A 19,903-nucleotide genomic window follows, 5' to 3' on the forward strand; every position below is an offset into this window, starting at 1 on the left:
TCTCATCTGTAGCTCTCAGACGGCTTCGTCTATAGCCCTTCCCCGGCCTCGTCTTTCAAGGAAAATGGCTGCTCCCTTGCAGAACTGACCCAAGATGTGAGCCACATGCTCTGCCGAAATGGTGCTGGCCATCAAACACCAAGACTCCACTCACACGGTCTCCACCCTCCAGGCCTGCAGGAAGGCTGGAAGTGGCAGGCCTGGTGGGCAGAACATGCTGCAAACTAGGTGTGTGCCGTGTGGCTCTGTGGACGTCCCTGGATGTCACGAATCAGAGAAGTGAACTTGTGTCAACAGTTCAGGGCTCCTGTCCCCCAATAGCCCAGCCTGTTTCCATGACTACTATATACAGCCATTGTTCAAGAGACACACAAACCTCACACCCGCACTTGTGCCCAGAGTCAGCAGGGGTCAGCCAGGGGAAAGAGGGCTTGGGTACAAATCCCACATCCGACCTGACACCCAGGCTTTGCCTCATGTGTGTCTGTCTCAGCTTCTGTTCCTGAAAATGAGGAGGGGGGACTGACACCTCTACCAGATGGATAATGCCAGCAGGGCTGGCATGAGTGTTAGAGAACCAGAAAGTCCCCATCTGATGTTATTGCCGCTCGCAGCACACAGCAGGCCCTGCCAGGCAGTTTTGGATAAGGATAGCCTCTCCGGGAAAGGCTGGGGCTGGTTACCACAGTCCCCAGGCCCCTGACCTCATTGCTGGCCCAGGGCTCCAATCAGAAGGCTGAGATAAGCACAAGGACCATGGCCACCTGGGGCCCAGGGTGAGTGAACCTTGCCCCATGCCTGTCACAGCAGCTGCTGCCCTTGACCACATCATGGGGAGCCCGGTGCGACTCAGCCTGCTCTGTGTTGTCCTGGCCAGCCTCCTGCTCCCCGCGGGAGGTGGTAAGTGCTCCAGCCCTTCACAGTGCCGAGGGGCCCAGGAGGAGGGGGTGAGGGTGGGAAGGTGGGAGGGTGAAATGCTTGGTCCGCGGGTCAGCCACAGGCTGGCTTCTAAAGGCATAGTTAGGGCCAGCTGCGAGTGCTTGCGCAGAGCACGTGGAGATTTGAATGAAAGGACCCAGAGAAAGGAGAAGGGTACGGAGACCAAGTGAGAGAGAAACCAGCCGTGATAAGAAGAGAGGGGAGGACAGAGAAAGTGACACCAAGACAAAGCCACCCCAGACATGGAAGACACAGGAGCCAGGGCCCCGAGCTTGGGAAGCCCAAATGGGTCAGAGACTGCACAAGGCAAAGCTACACAGGCAATGAGCAGATCCCAGGTCTGCTCCCCCCAAAAGGGCTTTTTGAGCTCACCCAGAGCAGGCTCTGCTCATGCAGAGCTGGCCTTGCTCCAGCACAAGGAGAAACCTCAGCGACACAAGGCACCTCCCACGCACTGGGGCCTTAATGAGGAAACACGTCGCTGGGAGACCTACTAACTCTCAGTCGATGCCAGCAAGCCACTGACAAGGTCAGCCCCACAGGGACAGCCACATGTTTGAGGGCAGCAACATGTAGGAACTGGACAATCAAAGACCACCAACAGCAAAATGCACGGCCAAGAGCGAGCAGCAGGACACCTTGTGTCAGGACAGTTGCGTCCTTGCTGGGTTCTGTGGACGGTGTTCACCCCACTAACATGCATTAGCTCTGGGCTGCCAATCTTGATTTTGTTCAAATCAGAACCTATGGCTGCCAGTGTTGGGGTGCGACTGTGTGACTGTCTAGGGAGGGAGCACAGTGTCCCAGCTAAACCATTGGTGGAGACTGAGAATAGTGATAAGAGCGAGACCTGGAGGCCAGGCCAGCAGCCTTCATTCACGGGGCAGGGACTTTGAAGCCCCTGCTCTTTCCAGGCCTAGGAACAGCCACAGGCAGACAGGGCCAATGTGTCTGTAGGACCACATTCCCACTGAGGTGAAAGAGAAGACCAGGAGATACGTGATATCAGAGAGCTGCTGGCACTGTGACCAGTGACAGGACAAAGCCAGGGCATGGGACGTGAAGGTAGTCGGCATGCTGGGCCTCCTGAAGGCCGTGCAATGGAGTCTTCCATGTGTGCAACTGGGCAGGCACTCCAGTCAGTCACTCTTGTGTTCCCTGGCACCAACAACTTGAGGGTTCGTGATTTCATAGGGCTTAGACTGTCATGGCAGAGGGGGCGTGACAGGATGGAAAGGACTCCCAGGCAGAAGAGGAAAGGGAGACCGGATGGTGGACCTCCCTTTCTCCCCCAGCTCCCAGGCCATGTGGCGATGCTACCCACACTACCCAGGGTGTACCTTTCCCCTCAGCTAGTTCTCTCTGGAAACACCCCTCATGAACGCACGCAGACGTGCCTCAGTCTCCCGGGCTGACAATGGAGATTAATCATCATGCTGTGGAAGGATATTCCAGACAGGGGAGAAGGCCTGTGTAACGACTGAGGTAGAGGCCTTTCACCTTCCCTGTCTTCTAGTGTTTATTAACCGGGAACATGCCAACAATGTCCTGGCGAGGATTCGGAGGGCAAACTCATTTTTCGAAGAGATCAAGAAAGGAAATCTGGAAAGAGAGTGTATGGAAGAAATTTGTTCTCTTGAAGAGGTCCGCGAGATCTTCGAGGACGATGAGAAGACGGTGAGTCAGGCCAGGTTCCTGTGAGGGTGCTGGGGCTGGATCCTCTCAGTTACTTATTAGCTGAGGCTAGACCATCCAGCTTCTGGGCTGCTACAGAGTTCCAGGCTGGCCCAGAGTTGGACGTTTACCCACGTGCTTGTGAAGGGTAGTCAGGGAAATCAACCAAGGCTGGCCGGGCATAGTATCCTAGCTGTAGCCTGTGGGACATTCATTTCAATGCCTTCCACATCTCTCTAGTTCTCCTCCTGAGTAGGAAATCTGAAGGGAAGGGAAATCTGAACATGACACATCACAGAGAGATAATGAGAACTCATGAGTGACCAAGCTAATCTGTGGGGGATGAATGCACACCTGTCTACTCCTCCCACGCCAGTGGGTAAAGAGCTCTGTGACTAAGAAGAGCATGCAGACCATGCAGACAAGGCAGGAGGCCCACAGCACCACCAGCACCACCCGAGTGGCAGGGGTGAGCCTGCCCCTTTTCCCCAGAAGAGGACTTTCAGGTGCCCAGTAGCAATCTGCACCTAAATAAATAAGAGTGAGCTATAGAGAAGAGAGTCTCCTCCCCAAAAGGGGGACCAAGAGGAATCTTAGGGAAGAACAGGCAGTTGTCAGACCCAAATGGAAGCTGCAAGGTCCACTGGCCCCACTGAAGGCCACAGAGTCAGGCCGGCACCACTTCATAGCCATGTCGCTGGGTCCACTTAGGAACTTGGTCACCTGCCGCCAGGATGATGTGACCAAGATCACCAGGGGGGTTTAGGCCAGTGTGACCCCTGAGGGCCGGAATCAGAGCAGTTGCTTTCAGATAGCTGTGACTAAAAAAGGCAGAAAGTGTTCTAGCTCTCGCTATCAAAGCGTTCTGTCGTCTGTGATCACTTCATTTTGTGAGCATATGCAGGACACTATAGCAGCAGCCAGAGAGAGCCTGCTCTCCTCAGGTCAGTCAGAACACAAAAGGGGAGACAGGAAAGCACTGAAGCCAAGATTCTATGGACAGCCCCCACTAGGTCAGCTATACCCCCAGATATGCCCCACCTAAAGTTTGCAGAACCTCCCAAAATGCTACCACCTGGGGACCGAGTGTTCAGTTATGAGCCTCAGAGGGACAGTTCGTATTCAAACCTCAAGAGACAAGGCCAAAGGGATGCTGCAAAGCTGGCTCTAGGCATGGGGAAAGGAACCCATCATGATCATCAACCAACCAAGGGCCTTAGGAGACTTACTGAGTTCAGGACCCGGGACACCTGGGAAGGACTGATGTCGCCCTCGCCCTCTACAAAGCTGCACGGTGGCCTCGAGGCTCCCGAAGGTCTCTGTCCCGCTTTACCTTAAAATATGATAAAGTGTGAGGTCGTTGAAACCATTCGGACTTAATCACAAATGATTTCCTCATGCACCGTAAAATCGTAAAACCCTAGCTCATTAGAAATGCCCTGTCCGGTGACGCAACCAACCAGATGTGAGGATTGTTTGGGAACTTTGCTGCAGCTAACATCGTTGACTAGACTTGGGAACGTGGATGCCGGTTCTGGGATTCGTCCATTTATCCCGTATTCACGGAGAATTGGCTTAGTGGAGAAGGGCGAAGAAGTCTTGGAAGTGAAGCTGACAGAAACCAGACTGTTAGGGACTGGGGTAACCTGTACAATTCTTTATGCCATCTGTGTGATGCAAACTTTAAAGTCCTCCTCCTCTAATGACAGCCGGCTCCTCAGCGAGCTCATTAGAGACGTAGAGCTGGGGATGACTTCGCCAGCCCCCATTCCGATATCTCCCGCAGACAAGGGGGCTTCTAGTCAGTGGACTGCTCTAAGGAGGTTCTAACGGGGTTTTATAAGACTTGGATTTATTGATCATGAAGGAAGCAGGCAGCGCTTAAATTGACCTTTCACAGTCTTTTGAGAATCAAGCCAAGGCCATGAGTTGAGGTGAGGTCGTGCCACACAAGACAGGAGAAGGAGGGAAATGAACCAGACGAGCATCCCGGAGAGCACACCACTGCAAGTCTGTCTGCAGAGAAAGCCACGTTCAGGTCACGTGACCAGATGCCACCTCACTTCAGCGGATCATGGTATTCAAGAGAATTCTTACATTGCTGTCCACTGGGTGACCACAGTTCATTTCAGGCACCAGAAAACAAGAAAGGAATCAGGAATTCTCCTCATTCCTCATGGTAGTGGTGCATGCCTTTCGTCTCAGCACTCAGGAGGCAGAGGCAGGTGGAGCAGCGTGAAGGTGAGGGCCTGGTCTACCTAACTATAACAAGCCGATCAAGGATACATGTAAGAGCTTATCTCAGAAAAGAAAGAAGGGAGGGAGGGAGGGAGGGAAAAGGGAAGGAAGGATTCCTTTAATTCTTTGCTACAAAAATAACGGTTCATATCTAATGAGAGAATCCATAATTTCAGGAAATATTTTTGTTTTAAGCATTGTTTAATGTAGCTACATATACATGAATATAAAACTGTTCAGTCGATAGGGAATTGCTGTTTTCAGTAAGTGGAATTGCTCTCAATCCCTTTGCCCTCCTATAACAAAATACCCTAGGCTAGGAAATGTACAGACAGCAGGAAGGGCTTGCTCACAGTTACAGACGGCGGGCGGGGCGGAGATCGAGAAGTCCAAGGAAGAGATGCCTGCAGTTTTGGTTGTCTGCTTGCAGAGGGCTCCCTGGGTCAAGTCCTCATTTGGAAGACAGAGGAAAGACACCAGGAGGGACTCACAGGCTTCAGCCACCACAGTGGCAGACTCAGGACCTAATCACTTCATAACAGCCTTAACCCATAAGCAGTGCCACTAGGGCCAGAGCGTGCTGGGTTTCTCTGCCAGTTAAAGAACGATGATCCAGGGAGACAGTGTTACCGGGAATCTCGGGGAGCCCCCCTGCAAAGCCATTGTTTGAAAGCCAGGAACCCCAGCTCGGGCCACTTTGGAGATTCTTAGTCCTATTAATAATATATTAGAGTCTAAAAAACAACCCAAGGGCGGCAAGTTTTCCGGAGTGTGGGAGGAGAAGAATGAAAAAAAGGAACAGAAGCCACGCTGCGCTGCTCGAGACAAGGTGACGTGTGGACAGCCTCACAGCTCTGGGACAGCCTCGCAGCGCTGGGACAGCCTCGCAGCGTGGAGAGCTTTAAAAGAACCAGGAAGCCCAGTGCATTAGTTGGGGAACATAAACATCTAGTTAGACTCTGGCCAACATCCAAAAGAAGAAAAAGAGAAGGAAAAGATAGTTATGTCATCATTATATCAAGACTTAGAAAGCTGGGGGGGGGGGGGGACACAGCTGATGCTCGTGGCAGCGCCTACGGAGTGTGCGAGAGGCTAAGAATTATGGGCAGGAAAACATGTTGTCTTCAGGTGAGCGCATCTTCCTAGATGTGGTTCCTGAGCCAGGCCTCTGACCTACCACACAGGATTCCGTGTTAAGAGAAGAGACAAGGGTATGTCAGCAGGAGATAGATTCCACTCTTTATAAATGCTAGCGCTGAGTTTCATCCTGTACACGGAAACAGTAATCCAATTCTTGTGCGTTTACATCCTAAAAAAGCAAAGCTCACACCAAACAGACCCCAACACAAACTGAATCAGAGATCTGAGGTCAAAACAAGAGAAACAAAAGCATTTCATGGAAACCTAGGGCGAGGAGTTAGCTGGCGTTCTTAGGCATGGGACCCAAATAAGATGACTCAAAAGAGAAAAATTAATCAACTGGACTTTGTCAAATTTCTCTAGGAAGGAATAATAAGAAAAAAAACAGCTAAGAAGTGAATATGCAAGCTACTCACCAAGAAAGTGTTTGAAATTCACACCCCAGTAAGAGGTCCAGAATCTATAAAGAACTCACAGCCCAAGAGAAGTGAACACCTAAGAAAATTCCATGAACAGAAGGCTCAAGCAGCCACATCACAGAGATGAAATATGGCGACAAGCCCCCAAGAAGATATTCCACAGCACTAGCTATCTCAGGGATTCAAGCTAAAGCCTCAGCGAGCTCCACTATGCTCATAGTATCAGTGTACCCGTGGCCAGTGGCTGGATGGAGCTGGGAGGCTTTGGAGCCACCAGAGTCCAAATCCATGCACTTTGAAATAGTGTGGATTTCTCAGAAAGCCATACAAAGTGGCCCACTGCTGCAGGAAACCATCCCTGGGCCCTTAACTGAAAAAGATGAAAATTCATCGTCAAATAAAAACTGCCTTACATAAGGTATAAATGTTTATAGCAGCCCCAATCATAATCACCCCACGCTGGAAACATTGTGAACGTCACCCACTGTTGGGTGAAGGTAAGCACCCTGCAAGCCAGCAACTGGAAGATCAAAATGGCATCCAAGGCTGCCTGGACGTATTTCAGAGGCATGGTGCTGGAGGAAGAGAATTTCACAAGCTTGTTTGACGCGTGATTTTATTTATCAGACATTCTTTAAAAGCTATTGCTTTATTGAAGAGCAGCCAATTTGTGATGGGTACCAACACCTAGCAGGTTCAGGGGTAGGCGGGGAGCTGTATTAAAGGGTTGGGAGAAGATACGGCTGTGGGTTTCCATTGTATGGGTGGTCACACAAATCTATACATGTGCTAAAATTTAGAAAATTGCACACCAAAGATGGGTTTTACCGTGTGACATCGAAATTGGGAAAAACTATTTATCTGACCTTTTGTTGTTGATGATGATGGTGATGTTACTGTTGAGACCGGTACTCATGTAGCACAGGCTGGCCTCAAACTCACTATGAAGCTGAGGAATAACCTTGAACTTCAGTCCTCCTGCCTCAACTCTAGAGCGCTAGGATCACAGGTGTATGCTGTCATGCCTACTTCAGTGTAACTCTTGGAAATAGATTCTGCACAAAGCAGATCTCTACAGACCTCTGTCTTCTTCTCATTCACCCCTGAGACTGAATCAAGGGCCTCCCGTGAGGTAGGCAAGCGCTCTACTCAAGGCTGTATCACCCAGTCTACACCGAAATAGTTAATAACAGCACATTCGCTGTGACCACCATAACAGAGTCCTATAGACAGAATGGCTTAAAGAAACTAAGCACCAAGGATTTGTCCACTTGACGTCTCAGAGGCAATAAGTACAAAAGTAGGACCCAGCCAGGCTGGGAGCTTTAGAAGTACCAGAAGAAACTGTACTGTGGTGCCCGACATTACCACGACCTCTGCTGTCCCCCGTGACCCTTCCTCCACTGTCAGCTCCCGGGTCTTTTGCTTACCTTGAAATGGACGCTCTCAGTGGTTAAGAACGTATGATAATTCTGGATGGCCTCACCTGGGTCTTCACCCTAATTTATGTCCTCTAAGTTTCGTTTCTAGTTAAGATCATACTCTGAGGCCCCAGCTAGATCTGAGTGGGGTCGTGAACCAGCTGTGTGTACTGTGACCATCTGTTAGGGTAGTGTAGGCCTTGACCTGTTTAGAGCAATTCACACTTTTCCCACTGATGCCTGACAGCCAGAGGTCTCACTCTTAATTTTGGGCCGGGATCCTTTAACTGCACACTGTGCTCCCATTCAGTCTGCTTCTTGTTGGTTACCTTGAATCATTGTTTCTATATATATATATATATATATATATATATATATATATATATATATATATATATATATATATATATATAGAGAGAGAGAGAGAGAGAGAGAGAGAGAGAGAGAGCCGTGTGCTGAAGCAGATGGGAGACATGCCCTCTCAGGAGTGAAGTACGCCAGCAGCAGCTCTCTCTTCCAGATGGAGATGTTCTGGAACATTCTTCAGGGCAGGTTACTGGCAATGCTTATCCTCAGTGCCTGTTTTCTCTAATGCGTTTTAAAATATTTTCTTTCTTTTAGGAAGCATTCTGGAATAAATATTCAGGTGAGACATCTCCTTTTTCAACCTTAAGTGAGAGAGACTCCTCAACGTATTTAAATCAGGAATAATGATTGCCTTTTGAAATCATTTGGAATTACATTCCTGCTCAATTCCTAGTTATCTACACTTTTACCTTATGGGTTTCCATAATACTATAAGTAAGTATTTTATAGTAATTTTATATTGAGTCCAGTCTTATTATTTTCTAAAATACACATCTTTTTTTTTAATGGGAACTTGTCCTGTTGCCACAAACTCCCAGGCTCAAGTCGCCCTCAAAGCACAGCCTCTGGAGTAACTGGGGCTGCAGATTTTCTTTCCACCATGCCTGGCACCGATACAGATTTATGTCAGTTCTTCCTCATCTGAGGATACCAACTTCCATGGTATTCTTAATAAGTATAGCAAGTTAGATCAAATGGTGGAGATCAGAATACTGGACTCTCTAAACCGTGGTCACTCTGACGATTGCTCATAGCATCAGAGATGGTACTGATCATGACCACCTGGAAGTCATTTCAAAATGGCAACTAGACCTGCCCCTGGGTAAGTGGCGACCAGGAGAGGTGGAGCCTGTTCGAGGACTGGATCATCTTTGGATTTTCATTCCATACCCAGAGGGTTTGGGAGGAAGGTTCTCCAGGCTCTCTGATCAGCATACACCAGAAACAAGCGTCACACTGGCCTCTTGCCCTTCTCCTTTCCAGAGAAGGCAAAGCACCTCACCCTGGCCACAAACACACATTCCAGCAGAAATCAGGGACCTAGCCAATGGTGCAAAGACAGGGGTATCACACAGCCACAGCCACCCAACAGGAAGTAAACAAAATCTAGATATGACAAATTCATCTCAAGGAGAAGTGTACTCAGGCTGTCTGCAAAGTGGGTGCAGGGGCGATGCCCACACACTGCTGGTGTCATCTGTGACGAGGCCTTCAACCTTAGTTTCCAAATCTTCTCATTGCAGACGGCGACCAGTGTGAGAGCGACCCTTGCCAGAATCAAGGGGAGTGTCGAGACGGCATCGGGGGTTACACGTGCACCTGCTCGGAGGGATTCGAAGGCAAAAACTGTGAGCTCTGTAAGTCCCTCTGCTTGGTGGACCTTCAGGTCATAGATTAGGGAAGAGGGAAGATACTGAAGTGCCTGAGAGGCGACTTGAGTCATTTGTAGTTCTCCAACGCGCTGAGCCACCCGAGCTGTCCTTGGGCTTGTTGGGATGCTGTGTGGGAGACAGTGCTCTGTGGGTCCGAGCTGTTGAAGGGCACCATGAGGCAGGTGACAGCACAGAGGTAGACTGATCACTCTGCTCTGGCCAAATAGTCTCAGGCCATTTGTCACCACGAACATCAGTGAGGAATGTTCTAGATTGCCCAGCTTTATACAAGGGATGCATTTAACCGATTCTACAGGGAGACTCCCCGAGCTATTTTTTACCATGGTGATTAAATTTTTAAATGAAGTTTAGGTTACTGTCAGACCAGTTTTTCCCTTACAGGAAAGAACCGCATTTCTTTTGTCTCTTTATTTATTGCTTTTTTGAGATGGGGTCTCACTCGCTGTCCAAGGCTGGCCTAGAACTTACTGTATAGCCCACTCCAGATTTGAACCCCTGCCTCGGCCTCCCAAGCACTGGGATAACAGATGTAAGTCACCATGTCCAGGGTTAAATGACTTCTCGTAGAATGAGATCTTTATGTGGGTGCCCCAGTGAAGCTACTGATTATGACTCTGAACCCTTCCCCAGAACCTCAGATGTCTGCACACAACAGACCAGCAGGTCTAGTGAGGGGCACAACTGGGGAGCTAACATTCCATTAAGGCAGGTTTTACTGCAGAATGGTTTTTTGACCCAAGCCTACACACGGGGCTGTAATGCAGATTGCTACAGACATGGTTATTAGAACGAGTTGGCTCAGCCTATGTTAGAAGCAGGTGGGTGCCGGTGGTCCAAAATGGTGTGGATGGAGGTATGTGGACTCAGTCAGCTTTGAGACAGAATGGACAGGTCAGACATTACCAAGAGGGTGCTTTGCCACAATCTCATGTACTCCCGAGGCCTTCACTTCCATGACTTAATAGCACGGGTACAGAGCAGAGGGACTTAAATGACACCCCACCCCACCCCTGCTTCCATGTGCTCTGGACCTGGTCCCTGGCCTCCTGCCACATGCTTCCCATAGAAGCTGTTTCTTCTGTGTCTCACAGGAAGCCAGAACTAAAATCATGGTATGCCCACAGCAGGGGCCAGGACAGGGCTCACACACTGTCGGGTTTTATTGGGTGAGGGAAGAAAGAGTTGCAGCTGCGATGCAGCCCTCCGCCATGCCAGGGGGCAGCAGGATGTGCACAGCCTTCAACACAGAGCACACACCTGCCATCGCTCACAAAGCTTTCCAAAAGGTGAGAGCCCTGCAGGGATATGCTGAGTGTTCCTGTCATGGCCTGTGAGGACACCAGGTGTCCCTGTCATAGCCTGTGAGGATGCTGAGTGTTCCTCCCATGGCCCGTGAGGACACCGGGTGTCCCTGCCGTGGTCTGTGAGGACGCCAGGTGTCCCTGCCGTGGCCTGTGAGGACGCCAGGTGTCCCTGTCGTGGCCTGTGAGGATGCTGAGTGTTCCTCCCGTGGCCTGTGAGGACGCCAGGTGTCCCTGTCGTGGCCTGTGAGGACGCCAGGTGTCCCTGTCGTGGCCTGTGAGGACGCCAGGTGTCCCTGCCGTGGCCTGTGAGGACGCCAGGTGTCCCTGTCATGGCCTGTGAGGACGCCAGGTGTCCCTGTCGTGGCCTGTGAGGATGCTGAGTGTTCCTCCCGTGGCCTGTGAGGACGCCTCTGGGGAGGCAGCTGCAGGGAGGAAGGCTCATATGGGGCTGGCATCTCACTTGGCTGAATGTCCTGCTACATTGTGTGTATTCCTTGGGACTCTGGTCCTTTGCACAGCACAGCCTGGGTGTGGTTGAGAAGAGGCAGGTGTAGCTGGCATGTCTGGGTTTGTCACATGTCTATGAGAAGGTCTCATCTGTCCTCTGGTTTGCAGTTGTCCGGAAACTCTGCAGCCTAGACAATGGAGACTGTGACCAGTTCTGCAGTGAAGAACAGAACTCAGTGGTGTGCTCCTGTGCCAGCGGTTACTTCCTGGGTAATGATGGCAAGTCCTGCATCTCCACAGGTAGGGGTCACCCATCTACAGGGACAGTGTGACACTGCTGTGTCAGGGTCATCAGTCCACAGAGACAGTATGACACTGCTGTGGAGAGGTCATCCATCTAGAGGGACAGTGTACCACTGCTGTGTAGGGGTTATCAGTCTACAGAGACAGTGTACCACTGCTGTGTCGCGGTCATCCATCCACAGAGACAGTGTGTCACTGCTGTGGGCAGTGATGCCACATGTTCTGGTGGGACTTGCAGTTGGCAGTGCAAGAGATAGAGAATGAGTGTGGGAGCCTAGAGACCTTCCAGTTGAACATGGACGCTTTAGGTTTGAGAGAAGGTGTGTTAGATCTAGGGCCCAGCAGCTGCTGAGCCTCAGGACCTCACCTGAAGTGGCTGGCATGGTTTTTACAAAGGCAGCTGAAAGGAGGGGGTCCCAGGCAACACCGTGCTGGATCTACCCATGGCTCTGACAGTGACTACTGTGCAATGGTACCCATGTTCCTCTGGACTGGGGGCCTGGAAACCACAGTTGTCACAATATCTCAGGGGCAGGACAAGAGCAGAACCCTCCTGGGTCAAGAAGGAGGCATGGGCAGGAAGAGGATCCAGCATCCATGCCATTTTTCCAGCTCCGTGTCGATTGGGTTCATTTATTACCTGATGAGAGCAGGATGTGCCAGGTCTGAAGAGCCCCAGAGCTACTGCTAACAAGGTCTTAGAGAGCAGGAGTGCCAGAGGGCTGAGAAACATGAAGGGCCATAGCAATGAACCCCTCGTAGGAGCTACAGAAGGGCTCATCTGAGCAATACAGACATGACATAGGGACAGCAACTCTGAAAAACCAGCCTGTTGGTTCACAGATAGTCCCTAGCATAGCAGCCCCCAGGAACGCAGAGTCTCAGGCCCACATAGATCCCAGACAACCAAACATACAGAGGAGAGGAGACTCAACATGCTGAGGCCTTTCTCCATCTTCCCCTCTCATTTGTTGCTCACTGAAGACAATTTATCTCAGGAACTAACTAATCAGAAAAGAGCGGCTCTGGATACATCCTTCAAGGATAAATACAATTGCATAACATGAAATCTCTCAACAACCAAAAGACAGGAAGTTTTTTCCCAATGACATTTTTTAAACTTAAATTAGTTAAGAAAAATTTAACTGGAGCTATCTCTTGATATGTGTACAAATTAACTCCAGGGATAATTACAAAGCAATTCAAAATAAAGTTTAATATCTGAAAATATAACAAAGGACTGAGGTGTGTTCAGTAGTATAGAGCTTGCCTAGCTTACTTTAAAAGTTTGTAACTAGGGAGCTGGAGAGATGGCTCAGTGGTTAAGAGCACTGGCTGTGCTTTCAGAGGCCCTGAGTTCAATTTCCAGTAGCCATTTGGTGGCTCACAACCATCTGTAATGGGATGTGATGCCCTCTTCTGGTGTATCTGAAGATAGCTACAGTGTACTCATATACATTAATAAATAAATAAATCTTTTTGAAGAAAAAGTTCATAACTACATATTTCAGCCCAGAGATAAGAGTCTACAGTTTCTTTTCACTAGCTAAGGTCCCAATCACAACTCTTGGGAACACAAGCAAAGGCCACATTGTAACTACTTGACCTCAAACCATGGCTGGCAACAGAATAGCCACTGTGCCCAGCCTCGGGCAACAGAGCCCTTTTCTTGCTGGTGGTTTCTGCTTGTTTTCTTGCAAAAGGTAAAGGCTTATAAGTTTTCTAACTCTGATTTTTATTTCTGGCTCTCATTGTAAACGTGATTAAAAAACAGCCAGCAACAACCATGCCACAGCCTGAATGCTGGGCAGCCAAGAAATTTCTTCTGCCAATTTAATTTGCCTATCATCTATAAAATATGGATTCTACAGTTTCAGGGCATGGGAAAAATGTGAACAAGGTCTTTATAGCCAATGGCCTCCAATCCGATTCCCAACAGAGCTTCTGATCCCTTTTAAAAGTTCATGATCATAATATTTGCTACCCACAATTGGATCAGCATTCTGGCCTTCTGAGGTCCCACTGGAACCACCCACTCAGCTCTGCCAACAGAATTCTAAGTTTACTCCAACTCTCGTCTCTAAATGCTTTCAAATCCTTCCAACAAACTAGCCCCAAGCCTTTTGTACCACATGACCAAGTAGTCACATCAGCAACCCCACTCTTGGTACCAAATATTTATATTAGTCAGAATTTCAACACTGCAATAAAATATCTGACAACATTTAAAAGATGAAGGGTTTATTTTAGCTTGTTTTAATTTGTTTGTTTGTTTGTTTGTGTTGGCTGTGTCTTACTAATCTCTCACTCTTAGTGGGCTTAACCATATCCCACCCTGGCCAGGAAGCCTCGAGAGGCCTGTGGAGCTTCTGGCTTTGCTGAAGCTGCTGTTACTACTCTTTCAGCTCCTTACCCCTGTGGAAAAGTCACTACAGGACGCAGGAAGAGGTCTGTGGCCCTAAACACCAGCAACAGTGAGCCTGACCCTGAAGACCTCCTGCTTGATATGGATATCCTAGCCCCTACCGAGAGTCCTTCCGAACTGCTCAACCTCAACGAGACACAGCCCGAGAGGAACAGTGACAACCTCATTCGGATTGTGGGTGGCCGAGAATGCAAAGATGGAGAATGTCCCTGGCAGGTAAATGGCTGCAAGTAGAAAAACTTTCTCAGGGTCAACAAAGGTCAGGGGGAAAACCCTCTCTGGATCAGGAACTCTGGGTCAGGTCCATCTCAGTGGCCATTATTCCATTTCTAGTTTGAGAAAAAAATTTAAGCAAAAACATCTAAATGCTAACAGAGGTAAAATATATTAAAGAAAGATATATCTATTTACATTCAAAACTTTAAAAAAAACTACTCTGTTTATTGATTTGATCTAGGGTTGCCAGACTTAGGAAAGAAAGCCCAGGCCCCTCAGTGAGACTGGAGTCTCCCACAGTGATCACTCCCTAGTGTGAATATGTCCTCAACTCTGTCGGAAAGTGCTCAGCCACTGTGTCTGATCCCAGCTAGATTTCTGATCCAGTGCTCTGAATCTCTGGGGTCATCTCAGCTAGCCCTTGAGATCTGCAATGTCCATAACCTAAATGCCTCTCCTAGGAGCAAAAACACTTAGAGCAGTGGTTTTCAACCTGTGGGTCACAAACCCTTTGGGGGTCCAATATCATATACCCTGCATATCAGATATTTACCTTATGATTCATAGTTATGAAGTAGTAACACAATAACCTTATGGTTGGGGGGGTCACTGTAACATGAGGAACTATGGGGTCATAGCATTAGGAAGGTTGAGTACCACTGGTCTAGAGCCACCAGCAATCCCCAGAGGTCATCTAAACACCCTCCACCTGCAGGGTGCAGGGCAGGTGTTGTTAACTAGAGGCAGGACTTCGAGCCTACCTGCAACACTCTCCAGACGCATGTACTGAGACTCGCTGAGCTGGACCCAGCGTGGCTGCTACGTGCAGGCTATGAGATCTCTTATCTTCAGGGAGGCTGGGAAATACTCACCCACCAGGGCCCCTGATGGGGTCTGGGTAAGAGAAACCTGCTCCTGGACCGAGACTGGCTCCTCCTTAGGGAGAAGCATGTGCTGTTGGGTCTTGACTGGCTTCCTCTCCCTTGCCACAAGCAAGGTTTGAGTGTATATAGTTATCAAAGGTAAATGGGGGCTGGAAGGTTGGATCAGTGGTTAAGAGCCTATGCTCCTTCTCCAGAGGCCCAGAGTTCAATTCCTGGCACCTATATTAGGCAGCTCACAATCTCCTGAAACTCCAGCTCCAGGGGATCTGACATCTTTGACCTTCACAGCTACCTCCATTTACCTGTGCGTACCCATGCACATAAACATAATTTTAAATCATCTTTAATATAAGAATAAGAAAGATAAAATCAATAAAAGACAAACTCACTGACTTCTTAGCAATGAGTAACCTCAAGAATGCCTACCTTCTGGACTTAATACTATAGAGTGCCTTTGTTTGTTAATACTATAGAGTGCCTTTGTTTGTTTGCTTGATGTTTTTTGTTTGTTGTTTTTTGTTTTTTGAGATAGGATCTCAGTATGGGCCTGGCTGGTCTTGAACTCACAAGAGGCCTACCTGCCTCTGTCTCCCCAGTCCTGGGATTAAAAGTGAATGCCATGTGCACCCTGCCCATTGACTCTGAGTGCAGCTCCTAACTCCCACTATAGGGTAGGGAATTTTTTATGAAAGGCAACCCAGCCAACCCCAGCACCACAGGCTGGCACTCTAGAATGGGCGTGGTCCCTCTCCTGGACATCAATTCTTGCTTCTCCTGGATAACTTCTCAGTGGCAGCCATATGCACCCTGAGTAAATCATCCCAGACAGTGGCAGCTCACGAGCAGGAAGGCAGGTCTGACGGCTCCATGATCTGGACTACGGGAAGGAAGGTGTTTCTGTTTAGCAAGGCTGGCTGGCCTAGGCTGTGAGTCACAGCCGTGGAAACCTAACGGTTCTTACTACAGAGAAAAATGTCTTCTGGGCATAACAGGAGAAAGTGCTAGGACTGGTTGGGAAGAGAATAAAAGAGGAGGCCCATTAGAGTGACCTTGTCACCTGGGTGGGAAGGGGACAGGCAAAGATGTCCTCCAGGGTAGTTCTTGGTCTAGGTCAGACCCTCAGCAAATGTCTGTGGACCATCTGTTGGTCAATCTTTAAAGCAGACTAAACCTATCCTGAGGAAACAAGGCTGGATTTTTTCAGGGATTAGGCACAGGGTGGCCATTGGAGATACACTGAGTGGCATATAGGAAGGCCTGGGCCACTTGAGTGAATGCCACGGAATATATGCAGGTTCAGAAGGAGTTGTAGGACTGTGGAGGTAGTGCAGAGCCTTGCTGTGGAGAGGGGGGTGGACTCCATGGGGTCTCTGCCAGTATCTGGAACTAAGAGAAAGGTAGCATGCACTCTCTGGGCATCAGAGTCTCTGGGTAGCCTAGTAGATGGAGAAAGCAGTGGTCAGAGAAACAGGTGTAAGACTCCTAGAAAAGGCTATTGAGAGTCCCCGGAGAGCCCAAACGGCCTATCAGCTTGGCATGGCCTCGCGCAGACATTTTGCAGACATTCTGTTCTGGTCACAGGCTCTGCTCATTAACGAAGACAATAATGGGTTCTGTGGGGGCACCATCTTGAACGAGTTCTACATCCTCACCGCCGCCCACTGCCTCCATCAGGCCAGACTGTTCAAGGTGAGGGTAGGTAAGTGACATTCCAGCCCTGGGGACGCCACCATCTCAGGCCCCTAGAAACACTGTGACTGCTCTCCCAGGATCCCTAGACACATGGGATGTTAGCTACACTCGTCCAAAAGCAGAAGTCCTGCTGGGGGACTGAGAGCTCATCATGGGAGGAGGATCCGGAACCTCAGAGGGGAGGGGCAGAGAGGAGATCGAGAACGTGGAGGGCGGGAATCTGACGGTTTCTCCAGACCAGGCTATTCCTCCAAGAGGCTTCTCTCTTCAGAGTCCCTAGTGCGTCTTTCATGAGACTCCTCTTAGTGTCTGTTTCTCAGAAGCTTCCCCAGCCTTCCTCTCTCTACAGCGCTCCCAGGGCCCCTTACTGGGAGTCTTTTAGTGCCTTTCCTTGTTTCCACAAGACCCAGGAGCTGTCCAGTAACAATCCAGAAAGCCTCAAATGTAGTTTGAAAACGTAGGACATTTCTCTGCTACAAATGTAGCAAGCACAGATTGTTGAGGGTGTCTCTAGTCTCGGGCTATTTACCCAAGGCTTTCACTTTCCATTCCTAGAGGGATAAAGAAACTCCCACTGTGAACGAGATGTTACCACAGTCTCCTTCCGCAATCAGCAGGACTGTTCTTTCAGCTCACTGTAACTCAGACTGGGTGGGTCCAATTGCACAGGCACCTGTGAGGATGGATGCACCACCCAGGCCTAGAATAGGAGACCCTTGGTCCTGAAAAAATCCGCAGACCCAGCTTCCAGGAAGTACTCGGGGACCATCTGCTAAAGCATGGGGAATTGGGAAGAGCTAGAGTCCTAAGCCTGAACATGGAAATCTGGTCGGGGCCTGTCTTAGTCACTTCTCTTGCACAGGACCTCAGTTCAGTTCCTAGAACTCATGTGGTGGCTCCCAGCTGCTTCTGTGGCTCAAGTTCAAGGAGATCCAATGCCCTTTTCTGGCCTCCACAGGCACTAGGCCTGCCCACAGTGCACATGCATTCACATGCAGGCAAACAGTCAGACATATAAAATGAAATAAACTTGTTTCTTTCTCTCTCTTTCTTTTTGTTTTTGTTTTTTGTTTGTTTGTTTGTTTTTTTGTTTTTTGAGACGGGGTTTCTCTGTATAGTCTTGGCTGTCCTGGAACTCACTCTGTAGACCAGGCTAGCCTCGAACTCAGAAATCCACCTGCCTCTGCCTCCCAAGTGCTGGAACTAAAGGCATGCACCACCACTGCCCGGCAAACCTTTATTTTAAAAAAGATTTTTAAAAATATGATGAGAAGATGAACTGAAAGAAAGACAGAGAGCCTTTTAAGTAGCTTTATTTTTAATTTTCTGAGATGGGTTACTCTACAGAGAACCGGCTCTTCTTGAATCCACAAAGGACCTGCCTCGTCCTTCTGAGCGCTAGCAATACAAGCATACACTCCTTGGCTTGGGTCTGGTTTCCTATCAGGAAAAAAGCACTTATTTGTGGAGAATGGTTGATTCAGCTTACATGTCAACATCACAGGTCACCATCAAAGTTAGTCAGGACAGGAACTCCAGCAGGGCAGGACCCTGGAGGCAGGAGTTGATGCAGAGATGGAGGGTGCTGCTTACTGGCTAGCATAACATGGCTTACTCAGCCTGCTTTCTTATAGAACCCAGGACCATCAGCTCAAGGATGGCGCCGTCCATAGAGGACTAGGCCCTTCCTCATCAATCACTAATTGAGAAAATGCCTACAGGCTTGCCTACGACCTGATCTTATAAGGGACATTTTCTCAACTGAGGTTCTCTCCTCTCAGATGACTAGCTTGTGTCAAGTTGACATAAGACCTGACAGCACATTGCCTGCCTGTCTGCCTGCCTGCCTTCTTTCCCTCTTTCCTTCCTTCTCTCTTTCCCTCTTTCCTTCCTTCCTTCTTTCCTTCTTCCCCCTCCCTCTCTCTGTCCCTCCTTTCCTTTCTTGCTTGCTTTCTTGTTGAGACAGGATCTGGTTTATGTAGTGTGGGTGACTTGGGACTTATCATATAGGTAGATGATGCTGGCCTCACACTCATAGATCCACCTGCCTCTACTTCTTCTGTGACGGGACTAAAGGTGTGCTTCTTTAAGCATAGCAGATCACAAACACGTGGCCCTCTGGGAACTCAGCATCATCCTCCCTCTCTCTCTCTCTCTCTCTCTCTCTCTCTCTCTCTCTCTCTCTCTCTCTTTCTCTCTCTCTCTCTGCAGGGGATCGGAACACAGAGGTGGAGGAAGGCAATGAGATGGTGCACGAGGTGGACGTGGTCATTAAGCACAACAAGTTTGAGAAGGACACCTACGACTTCGATATCGCTGTGCTGAGGCTGAAGACCCCCATCACGTTCCGCATGAACGTGGCCCCCGCCTGCCTACCTCAGAAAGACTGGGCCGAGGCCACGCTGATGACACAGAAGACGGGCATCGTGAGCGGGTTTGGACGCACTCATGAGAAGGGCCGCCAGTCAAACATCCTGAAGATGCTGGAGGTGCCCTACGTGGACCGCAACACCTGCAGGCTCTCCACCAGCTTCAGCATCACGCAGAATATGTTCTGCGCAGGCTACGAGGCCAAGCTGGAAGATGCGTGCCAGGGGGACAGCGGCGGCCCCCATGTCACGCGGTTCAAGGACACCTACTTTGTGACCGGCATTGTCAGCTGGGGGGAGGGGTGTGCGAGGAAAGGGAAATATGGCATCTACACAAAGGTCACGACCTTCCTCAAGTGGATTGACAGGTCCATGAAAGCCAGGGTGGGACCCACAGCTGAGACCCCAAGGTTAGCAGCTCCACCCAATTAAAACAGTCCTTCTCCGGACCTGCTGGGTCACATCTGGTGTTGTCTGATGTTACCACTCGAGCAAGAATGTCCTTGGGGCAACCGCCTGCCTGCGGTAGAGGGGTATCTCCCCTCAGTCTTCCCTCCCTTGACTTCATGGTATAAGAAAGAGGCTGCAGGGTGTTGGAGAGGGTGTGGAGAAAGAGGAACACTCCTCCACTGCTGGTGGGGTTGCAAATTGGTACAACCACTCTGGAAATCA

At 49.5% G+C, this 19,903-nt stretch overlaps 1 protein-coding gene across 1 annotated transcript; it reads left to right on the forward strand.

Moving 5' to 3' along the window:
* The first annotated feature begins 785 nt into the window (after positions 1-785).
* On the forward strand, positions 786-19,663 carry F10 (coagulation factor X). The gene is made up of 8 exons (XM_052162430.1): positions 786-900; positions 2,456-2,616; positions 8,453-8,477; positions 9,442-9,555; positions 11,511-11,642; positions 14,051-14,286; positions 16,752-16,869; positions 19,074-19,663. The coding sequence occupies exons 1-8, from the start codon at positions 795-797 to the stop codon at positions 19,661-19,663; spliced, it is 1,482 nt and encodes a 493-aa protein (XP_052018390.1). The 5' UTR covers positions 786-794.
* The last annotated feature ends 240 nt before the right edge of the window (positions 19,664-19,903 follow it).

The sequence above is a fragment of the Apodemus sylvaticus genome, chromosome 18 (genome assembly GCF_947179515.1).
Source record: "Apodemus sylvaticus chromosome 18, mApoSyl1.1, whole genome shotgun sequence".
NCBI lineage: Eukaryota > Metazoa > Chordata > Mammalia > Rodentia > Muridae > Apodemus > Apodemus sylvaticus.